We start from the raw sequence: 16,608 nt of genomic DNA on the forward strand, positions 1-16,608 counted from the left end.
TTTTTTTTTTTTGCATTATCTATTTGGTCCCAACTTTTACTGAATTGGGGTTGTACATCAGAGTATGAATGCACAGACAAATAGACAAATGTGACTGACTTTTAACTCTGTAACACATTCTAAAGTGCACCTTCTGGGCACGACTTTACCTGTGAGGTGAAGTCGTGCTGCTGCAGCTGTCGTCCCTCTCTGAGGTCCCAGCAGCGGACCGTGTTGTCCAGCCCCCCCGTCCACAGCTTGGTGCCGTCGTTGGAGATGTCAATGCAGCTGGCTCCGTCCGTGTGGCCCTGAAACTGCCTGCAGGGACAAGGCACAGAAGAGCTTCAGAGATGGACAAATACACACATACAGATCTCTACCGGCAATGCATTTTCTTCAAATAAGCAAACAAATATGTCCTGTAATTTTGGCGTTCTCGCCCCCTCCTCCCTCTCACCTGACCAGCGTCTGGTTGTGAAGGTCCCAGACCACGATGTTCCCGTCGCTGCAGCAGGAGAAGCAGACTTTGTTGTCGGGGGAGATGGCCAGAGCGTAACACGCAGGAGCTGATGACGTCAGCTCCGCCTTGATGCGAGGAGTGGGTGTGGCTAAATCCCAGATAGACAATGTGCTGGCCTCCCCGCCAACAATCAAAGTTCGCCCGTCAGAAAGCAGCTTGCATGAACGGATGTAGTTATCTCTGTTCTGATTGGTCACAATAAAAGGAGAAATGGTGTCAATCAAACAAATGGAGACACTAGAGGGTTACTTAGGAACAGTGATTCAACCCCCACCCTGTGCCTCACCAGACAGTCCAGCTGGGCCATGGGACTCTTGCTACCTGGCTGGCTAATGTCCCACACCTTGACACAGCCCTTGCCACCGGTGTAGACGTGGCGTGTCGAGGTGCTGATGGTGACGGCGCACACCACCTCTCCATGGCTCAGGGTGTGGATCTGACGGGCGTGCCGTGGGATACCAGGGCCCAGCAGGGCGTCAGGGGGGAAAGGCACCGGCTGCATCTGGCCGTCTGCGCTCACATGGAACGAGTAGGCGCTGGAGTGAAGCCAACGAAAAACAGATGAATAATTCAAAGCTGCAGCAAAAACAACCAGATGGAACAAATAGCTGGAGAGGAGAGACGGCGAAGATTTTATTGTTTTTAAGAAGACTTTGACAAACTGTTCAAACAATGAATATAAATGAAAAAGTGCAAAAATACGGCCCACGTACAGCACTCATGAGTAGCTTTTAACCTTTAGGTGAATATTGCGCCAAAAGGTACATCGAAATGAGTTATTTTCCTGTTACCACTCAAATTTCCACTAAGGACATTTAGAGGTTGAAAAAAATCAAGTGCCGTTTTGTTGTGGGGGGAGGGGGTGCATGGTAGGCTATCTCAGCTCCCAGTCTACTATGAAATACTGAAAACAACAGACACATGGTATAATGTGTGGACTTCAATAGCAATAATTATTTGGTCAGTGAGTTGGACCATGTGTTGGGGCTCAAACGTTCCAACAAAAGATCTGGAGGTATGAGCTCAACTGAGTACCCCACAATCTTAAACTTTGAGTGGATATCAGCAGTGAACAGGTGAGAGGAAAAGCAGACTCACGGTTTCCCTGAGGCGGCTGATTGCAGGCTGGCAGGTAAACCTGGGACCCTCATGTGTGGGTGTGGAGACTCATAGCCCACCTGGAAGAGACAGAAACACCTTAAAAAAATCACCAATAACTTTAGGTAATACATATACAAATACACAAAGAGCAGCAACAGAGAGAAATATGATCATCTGCCAAACTGACAAATTCTCGATGATAAATGACTGCCGTGGCGCTCTAAATTAGGAGCGTCCTCTTCTCTAATCAGAGCTAGTCTCTGCTGCTCTGACAGGGTTATAAAGCGAGGACACAGTGACACTGAAATGTTCAGAGTCTCACCACAGGGGACCGTCCGTAGCCAGCAGCTGCTGCCGCTGCAGCAGCCGCAGCGCCGTTCATCTGAGGAGAAACCAAATGGAGACCGGCACCATATCCCGCAGCCGCAGGCAGCTCACCGTTCACCCCTGGAGGGGGCAGGCCAAAAGCACCTGCAGTGTACGCTCCCTGTACCGACAGGGGGTTCCTCAGCCCCAAAGCTACACAAGGACAAGAACAAGAGGAAGACAGGTGACAGCGAGTTAATTTGTTCAGGATTATTTAATTGGACAAACTGTTGACAAAGGTCAAGAACACAATGTGACATTGAAAGAGTTTTATCTTAGCAGAGGCTTTAAAAAAACCCTCCACGTGTGAGGGTGATTCCCTCTGCAGACTTCAGTGTTTGAGAAATGGAAAAAATTAAAAATAAATAAAATCAGGACAATGCTGCAGTACTGGACCACTACTGACCCCTACTGGTCAGCATGGCTTCCTGCAGTAAATGCATACACGTGCAGTGTATGCTGCATGCGAGCATACATGTAATGACATTCTACACACGTGCATCTATGAGACACTGCCTGCACAATGGTGTGTTTGTGTGTGTGTGTGTGTGTGTGTGTGTGTGGAGGGGGGGCAGCAGCTAACAGGTGATCAGAGTTATAAAAAAAAACAAGGCTCATTATGAACCAGCTCATAGTCACAGTCCATCACCTCTGCTAATCTTTCCTTAAAAAATAAATAAATAAATGGAGGTGTGCTGAATATTTTTGCCAACAGCTGCTTATGAAGTCCAGATGGCGCTCGGTGGTGGGAAGCTGGCCCGTATCCATAACAACTAGTGGTTCTGATGTTGATAGACTGTTACACTTCATGTAACAAAGCGAGTGCACGATTAGCTCCTTCTCAACACATGGACTTTCATATTTTAAACTGCTCCTCTGTGTGCACGGAATACTTCAGACGGGTGCAGGACAACGTGTGTCTTTTTTAACCTCATGAGACACACTGCAGAGCAGCTACAAACAACATTTGCATCCCTCTCATATGGACAACCTTTATAACTGACGGACGTTTGAAAATGTGTCCGATGAGATGAATCTTGGACAGACAACTTTTAGGGAAGCTCTTACTGAGGGGGTCGACTCCTGGCTTTCCCAGAACAGGGCGAAACTGAGGTGGCCCGCTAGGTCCTGGAGTGTTTGACTCTTGAGACATTGGGGTCCCTGGTTTCATCCCTGGAGTGGTGGACTTCTCCCTCTGAAAAGGCAAGAAAGAAAAAACAGTGAACAAAAATTTGGAACAACTGAAATGAGAACATCTTTTGAATTAATACATGAAAATGATCTAAATATCTAAAAAGAGAGGACAAAGATGCCTGAAAAACCCGTCAGCAGCCACCAATAAACTGATCTGGATGCTGAACGATTCAGCATCACGACACCATCACCAATCAGGACAGAAGAGCATCAGCGTGTGTTTGTTCTACCTGTGGGGGCTCCTTGCTGCGGGAGGGGGAGGCAGCGCTGCTGGAAGAGGCCAGGGAGGTGGGGCTGGCCTGCAGGGGGACGTCTTTTCGGGAGGGGGGCATCTTGTCCAGGCCGTTCTCCCTGGACGAGTAGGACTGCACACTGCGGGGTGACGACGGGTCCTGAATTGAGATCATAAAACTTCAAAACTACAGCAGAAATAAAAGGTGATGATTCATCTGCGCTCACCACAGATCATCTGGGAATAAGTGCAGACTACAGCACTGCTTTTAGTTGCATTTCTATTTTGATTTTTTCAGTACCGACTCAAAACAATCTGAACATTAGCAACACGTCGTGGCACCAGATAAGTCAGCACAACACCCCCGAGCAATGCAACAAATATGAAGAAGCAGAGCAGGAGTCAGGACGCTGCTCCTGGAGGTCACCCACAATGTGTGGTCTCCACGCCCACCTGCTGCAGCCACAGGTGATTCATCACATCTGGCATTTCCTCACTCTCAATTGGTTGAGCACATCTGACTTAGTTAATTAGCAGTGGGTGGAGCACAGAAAAGTTGGAAAACATGCAGGGTCGTGATCTCCAGGAGCAGAGCTGGTGACCCTTGACTTCCGGCATAAAGATGGATTGTCACACAACAACTGCGGCTGTTGCTCTTCACATTTATACAAATTTTGCCTCCATTTACTTAAAACATCCAAAAACACCACTAGGGGAAAAAAATGTGCATAAAAATGCAGACAGCAGGATTTACACTCAGACGTGTGTTTATGATGGTGCATGTTGGGAAAGGTGGCGCAGGCAGAGGTGGACATTATTGTTATTCAGATGATGGTGCTGAGCGCGTTACATGATTTATGCTGATGAAAGATGGAAAGTCAGGCCAACAGAGGCCAGCGGCTGCCTACTAACCTCATCCACCACCAAATTATCATCGCTCTTATCTGCATCGCTGCCCTGTGAAGAGAGAGAAAGCTGGCTGATGCATGGAGATTACATGTAGAAATATACAACACATAAACATTTAAACTCCAGCTGTGTGTGTGTGCGCGCGTGCCAACAAAAGGAGTGAAATTTGCAAAACTTTTCTTTTGCATTTTTTTCTCCCTCGCAGCTTTGAAAACTTTTTAATGTTTTTGTTGATTACTTTGTTTATGATTCTGGTTTCATTCACATAGTTACATGATTTTTTTGGGGGGCGGGGGGAATATCCTTACATAGTCTGTCATGAACTCTTTCTCATCAGCTTTCCGCTTCTTGCCGTTGCTGAGGTAGTCTGCTGGCCGACCCTTATCCCCGTTGGACAGGGAGCTCTGCAGAGAACAGAGACGAGAGGACCAGTTCAGAAGGGGAGGAGAGGAGCCAAAGACCAAAAGAGGAGGCAAGTGTCTCGGGAGGCGCGGCGAGAGAGAAAGAGAGGAGTGAAGAGATGCAATGAGGGCAGTGAGGAAGGAAGAGGGTGATAATGAGGTGAGAGGGACTGCATAAATCATGCCAGCCTCATGAGCTGTGGGAGACAAATGCGAAAGAATATCAGCCGGCATCCATCAGTCAACTCCGTGTACGAGTGAGAGGAAAAGAAGTGCTCCTGGTTTTATTCACAGCAGGAGAATAGACTACATTCATAAGGATTTGTTGTTTTATTAATTTATGAATGGTGCTGAAACACCAAATGTATGTTCTTAAATCCAAACAAAACTGGAACATCTTACAAAAGACAGAACATCATATAGACCTGATAGTTCCACTTATTAAACCACATTATGTGGAAGGAAACAACAACAACAACAAAAACCATGGTTCATCTAAGCTTGTGAGAATGTACAGACAGAAACACTAAAATTACACAGCCTATAAAAAGAAGATCAATCCCTTTGGCATTTACCTTTTCCACAATTTATAGCATAAGTAAAATAGAGATCTGGAATCTGGAAATCAAGATTTTACATAAATTTCAACAACCTAATCTAAAACCAAATAAAAGCTATCAAACCAAAATAATGGGCTGCGTAACAATTCCCTCATCTAAAAAAATAAACATACCATTGGGATTAAAGTTGGGATAAATAGACATCTTAATGTGTACATGTCTGCACTTCTGCAACGAGTGAATCAACAGGCCGAAGTCTCCAAACACAGTAGACATGCACACTTACTCTGACTTTGAGTAAGATTTACCACAATGTAATATTGCTGAATGATACATTTAATTAAACCCCAGAATCTCTTTTTGTGACTTTAAAAAATTCAATATTCAGATTGTTTTTTGTTTGTGGTTTTTTTTTCCAAAAGAAAACTCAGCAGCCACTGGCAAATCTCTGCTTACTGCACCAAGGTCAAAGGTCAAATTGGAAATATAGTATGCTCAGGCACAGTTGCAGGCCAAGGTACTGCACATATATGCACAAGAAACATTTTTAAAAGGCTGCCACCAATAGCCAGATGGAACCAGCCCAATCAAGGGTGTATATATTTCACACAAAAAAAAAAATTGGTAAAGTTCTGCTTACTACATTAAGATCAAAGGCCAAACCACAAATGGCACGTCTGCAAAGTTTCATGCTACGGTGAATGCCCATGGAAAAATTCTGTAGATTCTCATCAACAGCCATAACAAAAAATCTAATCCAGACATGGTCTGTGTGTCGGCTGACGGACCACCCGCCAGGCCGGCCGCACCAACACCTGGCCGCACCAGTCGAAGGTTTTGTTATTTCTCAGTGTAATAGTGGTGAAATATTTTGCACATCATTAGACTTCTCTCTCACAACACACTGAAATCAGCAACTCGGCATTACATCACCGATCACTGTATCCACCTCCGGAAAAATGTGCCATTCTTTTTTGGTATCAAACAGTTGTTGCTGTTGCCCCATCCTGAGTAAAATCTGCAACACGCGCTTGGGGCATCAAGGTGGGGAGGGGGAGGTTTACTTTGTCAAGTGAAGCAACACTGAACGTGAGGGGTTCTGGGTGTCTGATTAAGCGCGATGTGCTGCAGCTTTGTACTCACTGGTCCTGCTTCACGATCTGTGTTCAGTCCGTGCAGTGACGCCCCGCATCCAGGGATCAGGCCAGAGGACAGCGCATGTAGACAGAGACACAAACATCATGTTGTAAGTTTATGTCACTGTACAGATGAGTGGAAAAACGTCCCCATGAAGAGAGTTATTGTTCAGGACACTCTGCCAAAAACCCCGATTATCAGAATCCAGACCCACACTTAAATTCAACTACAATTTTACATGGTTTGCTTTGAAATCTGAAATCAAATACCCTCTCTAGCCCCACCACTCCTTTTTATTTGCTCTTTCCCATCATGCCCTTCTTCACAAACCTCTGTGGTGTTCTGCAGCGGCGGCGGCGGCTGCTGCTGCTTCAAGATGGGCTCTCTCATCTTTGGCAGCCAGCTGGGCCCCTAGAGCTCCAGACAGGGCCAGCAGTCCAGACCCTCCTCCAAGCGCCAAGCTTGGGTGGGGCAATCCTGATGGGTGTGGACCTACTGGCAATCCCTGGGCATGATGGGAGAGGTGCTGGGCCTGAAGCTGCTGCTGTAGAGAGGAGCAGAACAGAAGAAAGATACTGGGGTGACTTACGGGCAGCACAGGAAGCCGTTTCACAGCAAGTAATCAGGAGGAGAAGGAAAGAAAGAACAACTAAGTGCTGTGAAGTGCTCAGAGGAGGAATGTGGGAATCGATACAGCGGCTCTGCAGGAAACACTGCAGCCAAAACAAAATGATTGGAAAATGAAGTGACAGAAAGGTCTGATCGTTGTGACACAACAAGCAATGCCATCTGAACTTCAATCATTTAAATCACACTGAGAAACCAGACATATGAAGTGAATCCTGTACAACAGCAAAAGAGAGCCGAAACAAAAGAACACTAACGGAGGAAAATAAATGTATGGGAGGATAAGGTACACACGGTATGAGGCAGAGGTGGGAGTCCACGTACCCCTATGGATGCATTTAACTCCCCCATGGTCACCTGTTTGGCGCGCTCCATCGCCTGGACCACCTGCTGCTGGTGCTGTGCCAAAAATAAACAAATAGAGGGATTAACAAACAAGTACACATTGAAGAGGTTATAATGGTTCGAGATTCTAAAGCATTCTTTTTTGGAAAATGCAATTAAATACTAATAACGTGTTGCATATCACTGTTTTGATGTAATGACTTTATTTGAAATTTAGATTTTTTTTTAAATCACGCGAACAGTCGCAGCCATTTGGCCTTTGAAGAAAATTAATGTGCTTTGAAGTTCTGTTCATTTACAACAGAGTGTGTGTGTATGCGCGCGTGTGAGTGCACGTTTCACCTCCTGTGACAGGAATGGGATGAGCTGAGCGCAGATCACGTTCAACCGTTTGGCGATCTCCGTCTGAAAGAAAGAAGGCGAGAAATAAACCGTCACTCACTATGATGAATAAACGCACACATAGCCAAGATCGAGGATGAACTAGAAGACAGCGGACACTCTCAAAAGGTCAGGCACAAGTGCGCGCGTGCGCGCACACACACACACACACACACACACACACAAACACACACACACACACACACTGGGGCTGTGGTAAATATTTCAGCTGCTTACATCTGCTCCATGCAAATGGAAACTCTGCCAGCGAGTTTGGCTAAAATATTCATGGACAGCATCTGCTGTGGCCGCAGACGGCCCACACAGAGTGTGTCTGTGTCCATGCACACAGTTTCCAAATGTGTAAGTGTATCTCGTGTGTGTGTGAGTCTTGATCAGCTCCACTACACCAACAACAGTTCTTCCTCCCTCCCACCCAGACTCATCCTCACAATGTTAAACAGCCACACTTCCTCAGAGCACCGTGCCATCAGAATGTGTGTGCATGAAGTGTCCTTGTGTGCCTGTGAGAAGCAAAGAAATGGGCTTTCCCCATCTGCATTCATTTTTTGTGAACCTGTCGTTAGTTGCCGGCAAAGAATGAATTCTCCCTCTAAAATACTCATATTGCACTAATTTGTGTTTGTTTGGGGATTTTTTTTTTAATCACTTGACGTATTGTGAAATCAATGCGATGAGATATCTTGTGTCAGCAGAAGACAACATTACAATGTGTCATTACTATTATTACTGTTGTTACTACATTTAGAGGCTGCCAAAAATGTCTGGACAGTGTATTATTGGTTGGACTGTGTTATTTTCAATTTTTTTTATTGTTGTTCACATTATAGCTACTGTCAGCAGAACAGGGCATTACAATATAATCAAAAACTCCCTTTTAAAAGAAATCCAAACCTGAATCATCACCCTACTTCTTATACACATGTGGACAAAATTGTTGGTACCCTTATATTTTATGTACCAATTTCAATATATGGTAGGAAATAAATGCAAACAAAGCAACTTTGTTTAATCAAAAATATTTTTAAAAATGTCTAGTTATTTGGCAACAACAACAAAACAAAATGCTTTCATTAAGTGAAACAAAAAATACTACATATGGCATGACTGGTAATCGAACCCAAGTGTGCATATTGGTAACCCAACTTCTATCCACTGAGTTACCCACGGTAACAAATTTCTGGCTGTATATTATGCTAAGAAAACAGGCAGCAATGAGGGGAAATTTGTTAGAGGAATCTGTGAGCAAGTAACACACCATGTGTGGTCTAATCGCCTTCAGCCTTCTTACAGAAGAACAAAGCACTACGTTACGTCAAATCAAATCTACACCCTATCTCATCACGGTCCAAACAGATGACCCTACTTTACTGCACAGGTATATAAATTGATGTCCCTCCCTGCAAAGGAAAGGGTGATCACATGAATTACAACAATTCCAGCGGTGTCTGCTGTCTGTGCAGGGCAAGACTTGCAACGGTTTCTTCTCAATAGACATCAGTGCCTGCTGTATGCTGCTCAGCGACAAGAGCAGTCTGGTTTCACACCCAGAAAGTCAACTATCAAGGTTAACCATCAACCACATCCTAGCTCAGCAAGCACTCCCTAAATGTAAAGTGTAAATACCGATTGGTCTTATTTGTAGGCTATATCGAGTGAGCGAGGAAATGGAATGTCCGGGCTTGGTTTTGTCCTGGATCAAGATAAAGATCCAGACTTTCACTTACTTCCTGGACTGAGCCATTGGAAGTCTTATTTGTAAGTGTCAAACCGGAGAGATTCACTTATCTGTGCAGCGTGGCCTATGGGCTCGAGAGATGTCTGAGAAAAGATTACGGAGTCGTGATGTGAGGTCACTGGATGAGCATGTTTGGAAATGCAAATATCTGGAAAGACTACATTTTGAGGTTTCTGGTACTTCAAGCCTTACTGTATGGTCATGATAACAATTCCATTAAAAGGGAAGATCAGTTTTGACTTCATGGCCATGTAATTTCATAGTGTTTCAGTACAGAGGCACCTCTATACCGAGGATCCCCTGCCCCCCAGCTGGAAGATGCCAGGTGGATGCTCGCATATCACTTAGCTGATAGATGGGTACCTTTTTGGGGGGTGGGGGGTGGAGTGCTGATCACTGTGAGTGGCATCAGGACCCAAGACAGGTCTATAGAGTGGATGAAGCAACCTGACCTCTGGCCTCTTGTCAATTTTCTTGCCTTGTCCATGAGCACAGTTACCATCTATAGTTCTATTTCTTCCTTCACAGTGTTACTGTCTAATTCGCACATGCAGTCGTGCACACAAACATGAGGTCTAGAGTGGAAATGGCGTCGTTCAAAATTAGAAGTATTCCACTTTGCGTGGTGTGATGCTATCTTAGACTATAAGCATGCATTATTGCTAACAAAGCGGACCTATTACTCTGATTTGATCAACAAAAACAAGCATAACTCAAAGTTCTTGTTCGACACGGTGGCAAAACTTATTCATGGACAACCACCTGTAGTTCGCTCTCCTTTTACAGCACAAGATTTCCTGGACTACTTTGAGAAGAAAATAGAAGAAATTAGGTTAAACATATCCCAGCATGCCTTAACCCAGCCACTACACCCTGTTATTGAGGTGGGCGTCATTTGGGATGCTTACCTAGATCTACAGAATTTGATAGCATCTCACTAGGCATGCTGACGAAGCTCATAACGTCAACAAAAAGCACAACCTGCTTAGTTGATGCTATACCAACAAAACTGTTTAAGGACCTGTGGCCCACTCTTGGGCTGACTGTGCTGGAAATTATTAATCTTTCTTTAACTTCTGGATCTGTTCCTAAATATTTCAAATCTGCAGTGATTAAACCATTACTTAAGAAACGTAATTTTGACCCTAGTGTCTTGAAAAACTACCAGCCAATATATCAAATATATCATTTTGCTCTAAAATTCTGGAAAAGGTGGTGTCACGGCAGCTTGTGGACTATCTTACTGAGAATAATCTCTTTGAGCCACTGCAGTCTGCCTTTAGAAAATATCATTCCACAGAGACGGCTCTCACTAAAGTGGTGAATGATCTTCTGCTTACAATGGATTCAGACATGACTATGGTTCTGGTGCTGTTAGAGGTCAGTGCTGCATTTGATACAGTGGATCATCATATCCTACTTGATAGGCTGGAAAATAATTTTGGGATTACTGGGAGTACCCTTGCATGGCTGACGTCATACTTGACCAGTCGTTCTCACTGCGTTTTGTACAGTAACACTACCTCTAACCTTAGTGACATGAAATTCGGGGTTCCACAGGGGTCCATGTTAGGCCCCCTGCTTTTCTCCCTTTATATAGCACCTCTTGGGCACATATTGCGGCGTTTTGGGATTACCTTTCACTGCTATGCAGATGATACTCAGTTATACATGCCGATAACTGCTGGTAATCTCATTCACATAAAATCCTTACAAGACTGCCTTGCATCAGTGAGACGTTAGATGTCTAGAAACTTCCTACTTTTAAACTCTGATAAGACTGAAATGATGGTTCTTGGTCCAGTGAGACATAGGCATCGATTTGACCAGCTAACGCTCAGCCTAGGCTTGTGTGTCATATACATCACACTGACAAGGTGAGGGACCTTGGTGTAATTTTTATCCTACATTGTCCTTTGACCTCCACATTAGAAATATTACGAGGACTGCTTTCTTCCACCTACGAAATATAGCGAAGATTTGTCCCATCCTGTCTATGGCTGATGCTGAGACCCTGACCCAATGCTTTTATCTCTTCTAGATTGGACTACTGCAATGTTCTATTTTCTGGTTTACCGCAGTCTAGCATTAGGGCTCTCCAATTGGTTCAAAATACTGCAGTCAGACTTTTGACACGAAGCAGAAAGTTTGACCACATTACATCCATTTTGGCATCCCTTCACTGGCTTCCTGTCCCAGTGAGATCAGATTTTAAGGTTCTGCTACTACAACCCCTGGCAATAATTATGGAATCACCGGCCTTGGAGGATGTTCATTCAGTTGATTAATTTTGTAGAAAAAAAGCAGATCACAGACATGACACAAAACTAAAGTCATTTCAAATGGCAACTTCCTGGCTTTAAGAAACACTATAAGAAATCAAGAAAAAAAAATTGTGGCAGTCAGTAACGGTTACTTTTGTAGACCAAGCAGAGGGAAAAAAATATGGACTCACTCAATTCTGAGGAATAAATTATGCAATCACCCTGTAAATTTTCATCCCCAAAACTAACACCTGCATCAAATCAGATCTGCTCGTTAGTCTGCATCTAAAAAGGAGTGATCACACCTTGGAGAGCTGTTGCACCAAGTGGACTGACAATGAATCATGGCTCCAACAGGAGAGATGTCAATTGAAACAAAGGAGAGGATTATCAAACTCTTAAAAGAGGGTAAATCATCACGCAATGTTGCAAAAGATGCTGGTTGTTCACAGTCAGCTGTGTCTAAACTCTGGACCAAATACAAACAACATGGGAAGGTTGTTAAAGGCAAACATACTGGTAGACCAAGGAAGACATCAAAGTGTCAAGACAGAAAACTTAAAGCAATATGTCTCAAAAATCGAAAATGCACAACAAAACAAATAAGGAACGAATGGGAGGAAACTGGAGTCAACGTCTGTGACCGAACTGTAAGAAACCGCCTAAAGGAAATGGGATTTACATACAGAAAAGCTAAATGAAAACCATCATTAACACCTAAACAGAAGAAAACAAGGTTACAATGGGCTAAGGAAAAGCAATTGTGGACTGTGGGTGACTGGATGAAAGTCATATTCAGTGATGAATCTCGAATCTGCATTGGGCAAGGTGATGATGCTGGAACTTTTGTTTGGTGCCGTTCCAATGAGATTTATAAAGATGACTGCCTGAAGAGAACATGTAAATTTCCACAATCATTGATGATATGGGGCTGCATGTCAGGTAAAGGCACTGGGGAGATGGCTGTCATTAAATCATCAATAAATGCACAAGTTTACGTTGATATTTTGGACACTTTTCTTATCCCATCAATTGAAAGGATGTTTGGGGATGATGAAATCATTTTTCAAGATGATAATGCATCTTGCCATAGAGCAAAAACTGTGAAAACATTCCTTGCAAAAAGTCACATAGGGTCAATGTCATGGCCTGCAAATAGTCCGGATCTTAATCCAATTGAAAATCTTTGGTGGAAGTTGAAGAAAAAGGTCCATGACAAGGCTCCAACCTGCAAAGCTGATCTGGCAACAGCAATCAGACAAAGTTGGAGCCAGATTGATGAAGAGTACTGTTTGTCACTCATTAAGTCCATGCCTCAGAGACTGCAAGCTGTTATAAAAGCCAGAGGTGGTGCAACAAAATACTAGTGATGTGTTGGAGCGTTCTTTTGTTTTTCATGATTCCATAATTTTTTCCTCAGAATTGAGTGATTCCATATTTTTTTCCCTCTGCTTGGTCTAAAAAAGTAACTGTTACTGACTGCCACAATTTTTTTTCCTGATTTTTTTATAGTGTTTCTTAAAGCCAGAAAGTTGCCATTTGAAATGACTTTAGTTTTGTGTCATGTCTGTGATCTGCTTTTTTTCTACAAAATTAAACAACTGAATGAACATCCTCCGAGGCCGGTGATTCCATAATTTTTGCCAGGGGTTGTAGTCTATAAAATTGTTCACGGACTGGTACCTCCCTACCTAGCTGACCTAAATACACCTTACGTACCAGCCCAGGCTTTGCGTTCTCAGGGTTTGTGTCCCTACTTTGTGTCCCTAGGGTGAATAAAAAGTCTGCAGGTCATAGAGCTTTCTCTTATCGTGCCCCTGTTCTGTGGAATGATCTCCCTGCGTCAATAAAACAAGTCAGATTCTGAGGAGACTTTCAAGTCCAGACTTAAGACGAAGTTATTTTCCCTTTCATATGGCTAGCATACTGGTACAGTTTTGTTTTACGCTTTTTACTCTTAATTCATTTTTATAAGGTCTTTTAGTGAAGCTTAGGGCTAGTGGCCGGCAATCACCTTAGTATTTCTTCTGTTTTTCTTGTTGATTTATGCTGGCCAATTATACAGTATTTCTTGTCTTTCTGATGCCTGATTCTGTTTTTTCTCTCTGTTTAAGGTGCAACTCCATCCAGAGATGGGAGTTGTATTTGTGCTGGCTACCCTCCTGTCCTGTGCACCAACAACAGCATTTCCTGTATATTCGTTTTGTGAATTGTTCTGTAATTTATGTGTGTAGCATGGCCCAAGCAGAGGGTCACCCCTTTGAGTCTGGTCTGCTTGAGGTTTCTTCCTCAGAGGAAGTTTTTCCTTACCACTGTTGCTCTGGGGGTTGGTAAGGTTAGACCTTACCTGTGTGAAGTGCCTTGAGGCAAATCAGTTGTGATTTGGCGCTATATAAATGAAAAAAAAATCGAAAAAAAAAAAAAAAAATTGAAACATGTTTAGCAGCAGACCCAACAGGGCTGTTAGGACCAGTAATGATATGCATGCAGAGATCATGACAACATCATTATGGCCACAGGCTGCTTGCCTACTGCTATATTTTGCTGTGTGTGCTAGCATACGTGAGAACATGTTTGTGCACATGCGTGCGCGCACACACACACACACACACACACACATGCACCCTCCCCACCCCATTCTCTTTCCCAAGTGATTTATTGATGCCGGATTGAACTTCCACCCCCTCCTTTTTCTTCGCTCTTCCTCCCTCATGCACTCTTTCTCATTCTTCTTGCTTGCCCACATCCCTCCCTCGTTTCACTCTTTCAATCTCTATTTTTCTGCCAGGCTGCGTGCACCCCCTCCTTTACTCCATTCTCTGAATCCATCACTCCCGGCTCCAAGGGAGACACAATGATTTTTTGTTAGAGAACTCCAACTACTAAATGACATCTTCAGGACAGAGAGAGTAGGAGAACATGAGAATGAAGATAAAGATGGAGGAGGAAATGGGAGAGAGGAAATGAAAAGAACGAGCGAAGGGAGGAGAGGAAGAAAAGGAGCAAAGGGCCAGATTGGTTTGAGGAAATGACAGCCCATGACTGAGGGATGTGAGAGGAAGAGAAGAGATACAGAGAACGGAATTAAGAAAGACAGGAAGCGACAGAAGGAAGGCAGAGGAAAAAAGCAAGCTGGGGTGAGGGTGGGGGTGACTGGCGGGGGTCATGTCAAAAAGCGGAGCATTTGTTATGGCAAAATTGAGAGAGCAAAAGGAAGAGACAGTCGACACAGAGAAGGCAGTGACCTGATTTAAAGTGAAATTCAGCATGGACTGCATGTCTGCAAGGAGACAGAGGAGACGGAGGGCGTGCAATTAAGAGAGAAAGAAATCAATAGAAACAGACAGAATGGTTAAAAATTTTACATGGACGGAAAAAAAAAAAAAATACAGCACTCATAGGATAAGAGGAAAGAGCAAGTGATGAGTTGGACTCGGGGAGTGAGAGTGCAGTGGAAGGAACAGTGAGGATTTATGATGGACTGGAGAAGGTGTTCTGGAGGGTCAGGGACAAGTAGAATATTCTCACCCAGTCGCCCTTTTTCAAGAGACGACTATCACCTGGATGACTGAGAACCTACACAGACAATATTCTCACCCATTTGTGTGTGATCATCATTTTTGTTTGTGGTTTTCATCAATATGTCTGCTGTTAATGTTTGTGCTATATAGGCAGGGTGGTGGCCAACCGGGTAAGCGTGCTTGTTCCCAAGAGCAGAAGGTTCCTGGTTCAAGGCCACACCTGCCCACTCTCCATTTAATGTGGAGTTACATCAAGAAGGGCAACCGGTGTAAAGCCTGTGCAAATAAACATACATGTGGTGAAAAATGGAGAAGCCAAAAGAACTTACTATACATGTCTCTCAAAGACAAGCTTTCCATTGCAATGTTAAAGAGACAGAAACTTCCCTGAGAAGTATTAGTTATTTAGACTACAGCTGAATGGGTTAATAATGTGCCAGTGGGGTCGGGCAGCTGGACGATTCCATTGGTCATCGCCAATGGCTGATAGACATTGCAATGTGGAGCCACCCGGCAGGGTCTCAGGTTTTTTTTTCCCTTTCCCACTTCACGGAAAGCATCCGCTTTTCCTGAGACGTTTTTTTTTAATGTTACTATTTATAATCTTCCGCTTCTCCTAACTCTAACCATAACCATAGCATTGTGTGTGCCCTCCCCAAACGTTAACCATGGCCCCCCCAGACATGTTAAAGTAAATTAGTACATTAGCAGTACTAAATAAGGAAATACATAATAATTAATCATTTAATTTATAAGTAGACAGTTTGAGCATTAAAAAAGTAAGTACTGTATAAATACAACCCCCATCCTACGTTCATTGTCCATTGTGATGTTTTGCTGTAGACGTCGTGATTTTCGAACCAAGTCAACATCTTTCAACCCAATGTGGCAGAGATTAAAACAAGATTTTAGGAGGGACAGACAGAGACACACACACAGAGAGAGACAGAGAGCGAGCGAGAGAGAGAGAGAGAGAGAGAGAGAATTCACTGACCTGTTTGTGCATTTCAATGTTGAGTCCGTACGACATCTCGTAATACTGAAACACACAGGAGGACATCAGTCATTACACAAAAGTGTACACAGACAAGAATGAGAAAACTAAATGACAGACAGAAGCTTTGTGAGAAACAAGGTAACGCTAGAACAGTTTTTAATTATTAGGAATGCGCTTATCTACAGACTGTCATATTTTGACTGAATAAGTCTGAAAAAGAAACTCATTGTGAAGCAAAACAAAAACTCAATGATAATGACTTATTAATCCAAACTCAATACATAGTGTACAATAAAAGCATAAATTATGGTCTGT

General features: G+C 43.6%; 1 protein-coding gene across 5 annotated transcripts in view; it reads right to left on the reverse strand.

The window, feature by feature from the left end:
- The window catches only part of tle2a (TLE family member 2, transcriptional corepressor a), a 147,812-nt gene that overhangs the window by 2,716 nt on the left and 128,488 nt on the right, over positions 1–16,608 (reverse strand). The window contains exons 4-17 of one of the 5 annotated variants that reach the window (XM_034179779.1): positions 16,291–16,335; positions 7,714–7,776; positions 7,384–7,425; positions 6,730–6,940; positions 6,406–6,422; positions 4,610–4,705; positions 4,305–4,349; positions 3,391–3,552; positions 3,035–3,161; positions 1,923–2,119; positions 1,598–1,677; positions 786–1,035; positions 437–684; positions 150–297 (exon numbers count right to left, since the gene is read on the reverse strand). In XM_034179779.1, coding sequence (XP_034035670.1) covers positions 150–297; positions 437–684; positions 786–1,035; positions 1,598–1,677; positions 1,923–2,119; positions 3,035–3,161; positions 3,391–3,552; positions 4,305–4,349; positions 4,610–4,705; positions 6,406–6,422; positions 6,730–6,940; positions 7,384–7,425; positions 7,714–7,776; positions 16,291–16,335 — 1,731 coding nt within the window. Of the gene's footprint in view, positions 1–149; positions 298–436; positions 685–785; positions 1,036–1,597; positions 1,678–1,922; positions 2,120–3,034; positions 3,162–3,390; positions 3,553–4,304; positions 4,350–4,609; positions 4,706–6,405; positions 6,423–6,729; positions 6,944–7,320; positions 7,426–7,713; positions 7,777–16,290; positions 16,336–16,608 lie in introns of all 5 variants that reach the window. The other 4 variants (XM_034179778.1, XM_034179777.1, XM_034179776.1 and 1 more) reach the window with 4 other exon arrangements.

The sequence above is a fragment of the Thalassophryne amazonica genome, chromosome 10 (genome assembly GCF_902500255.1).
Source record: "Thalassophryne amazonica chromosome 10, fThaAma1.1, whole genome shotgun sequence".
Lineage (NCBI taxonomy): Eukaryota > Metazoa > Chordata > Actinopteri > Batrachoidiformes > Batrachoididae > Thalassophryne > Thalassophryne amazonica.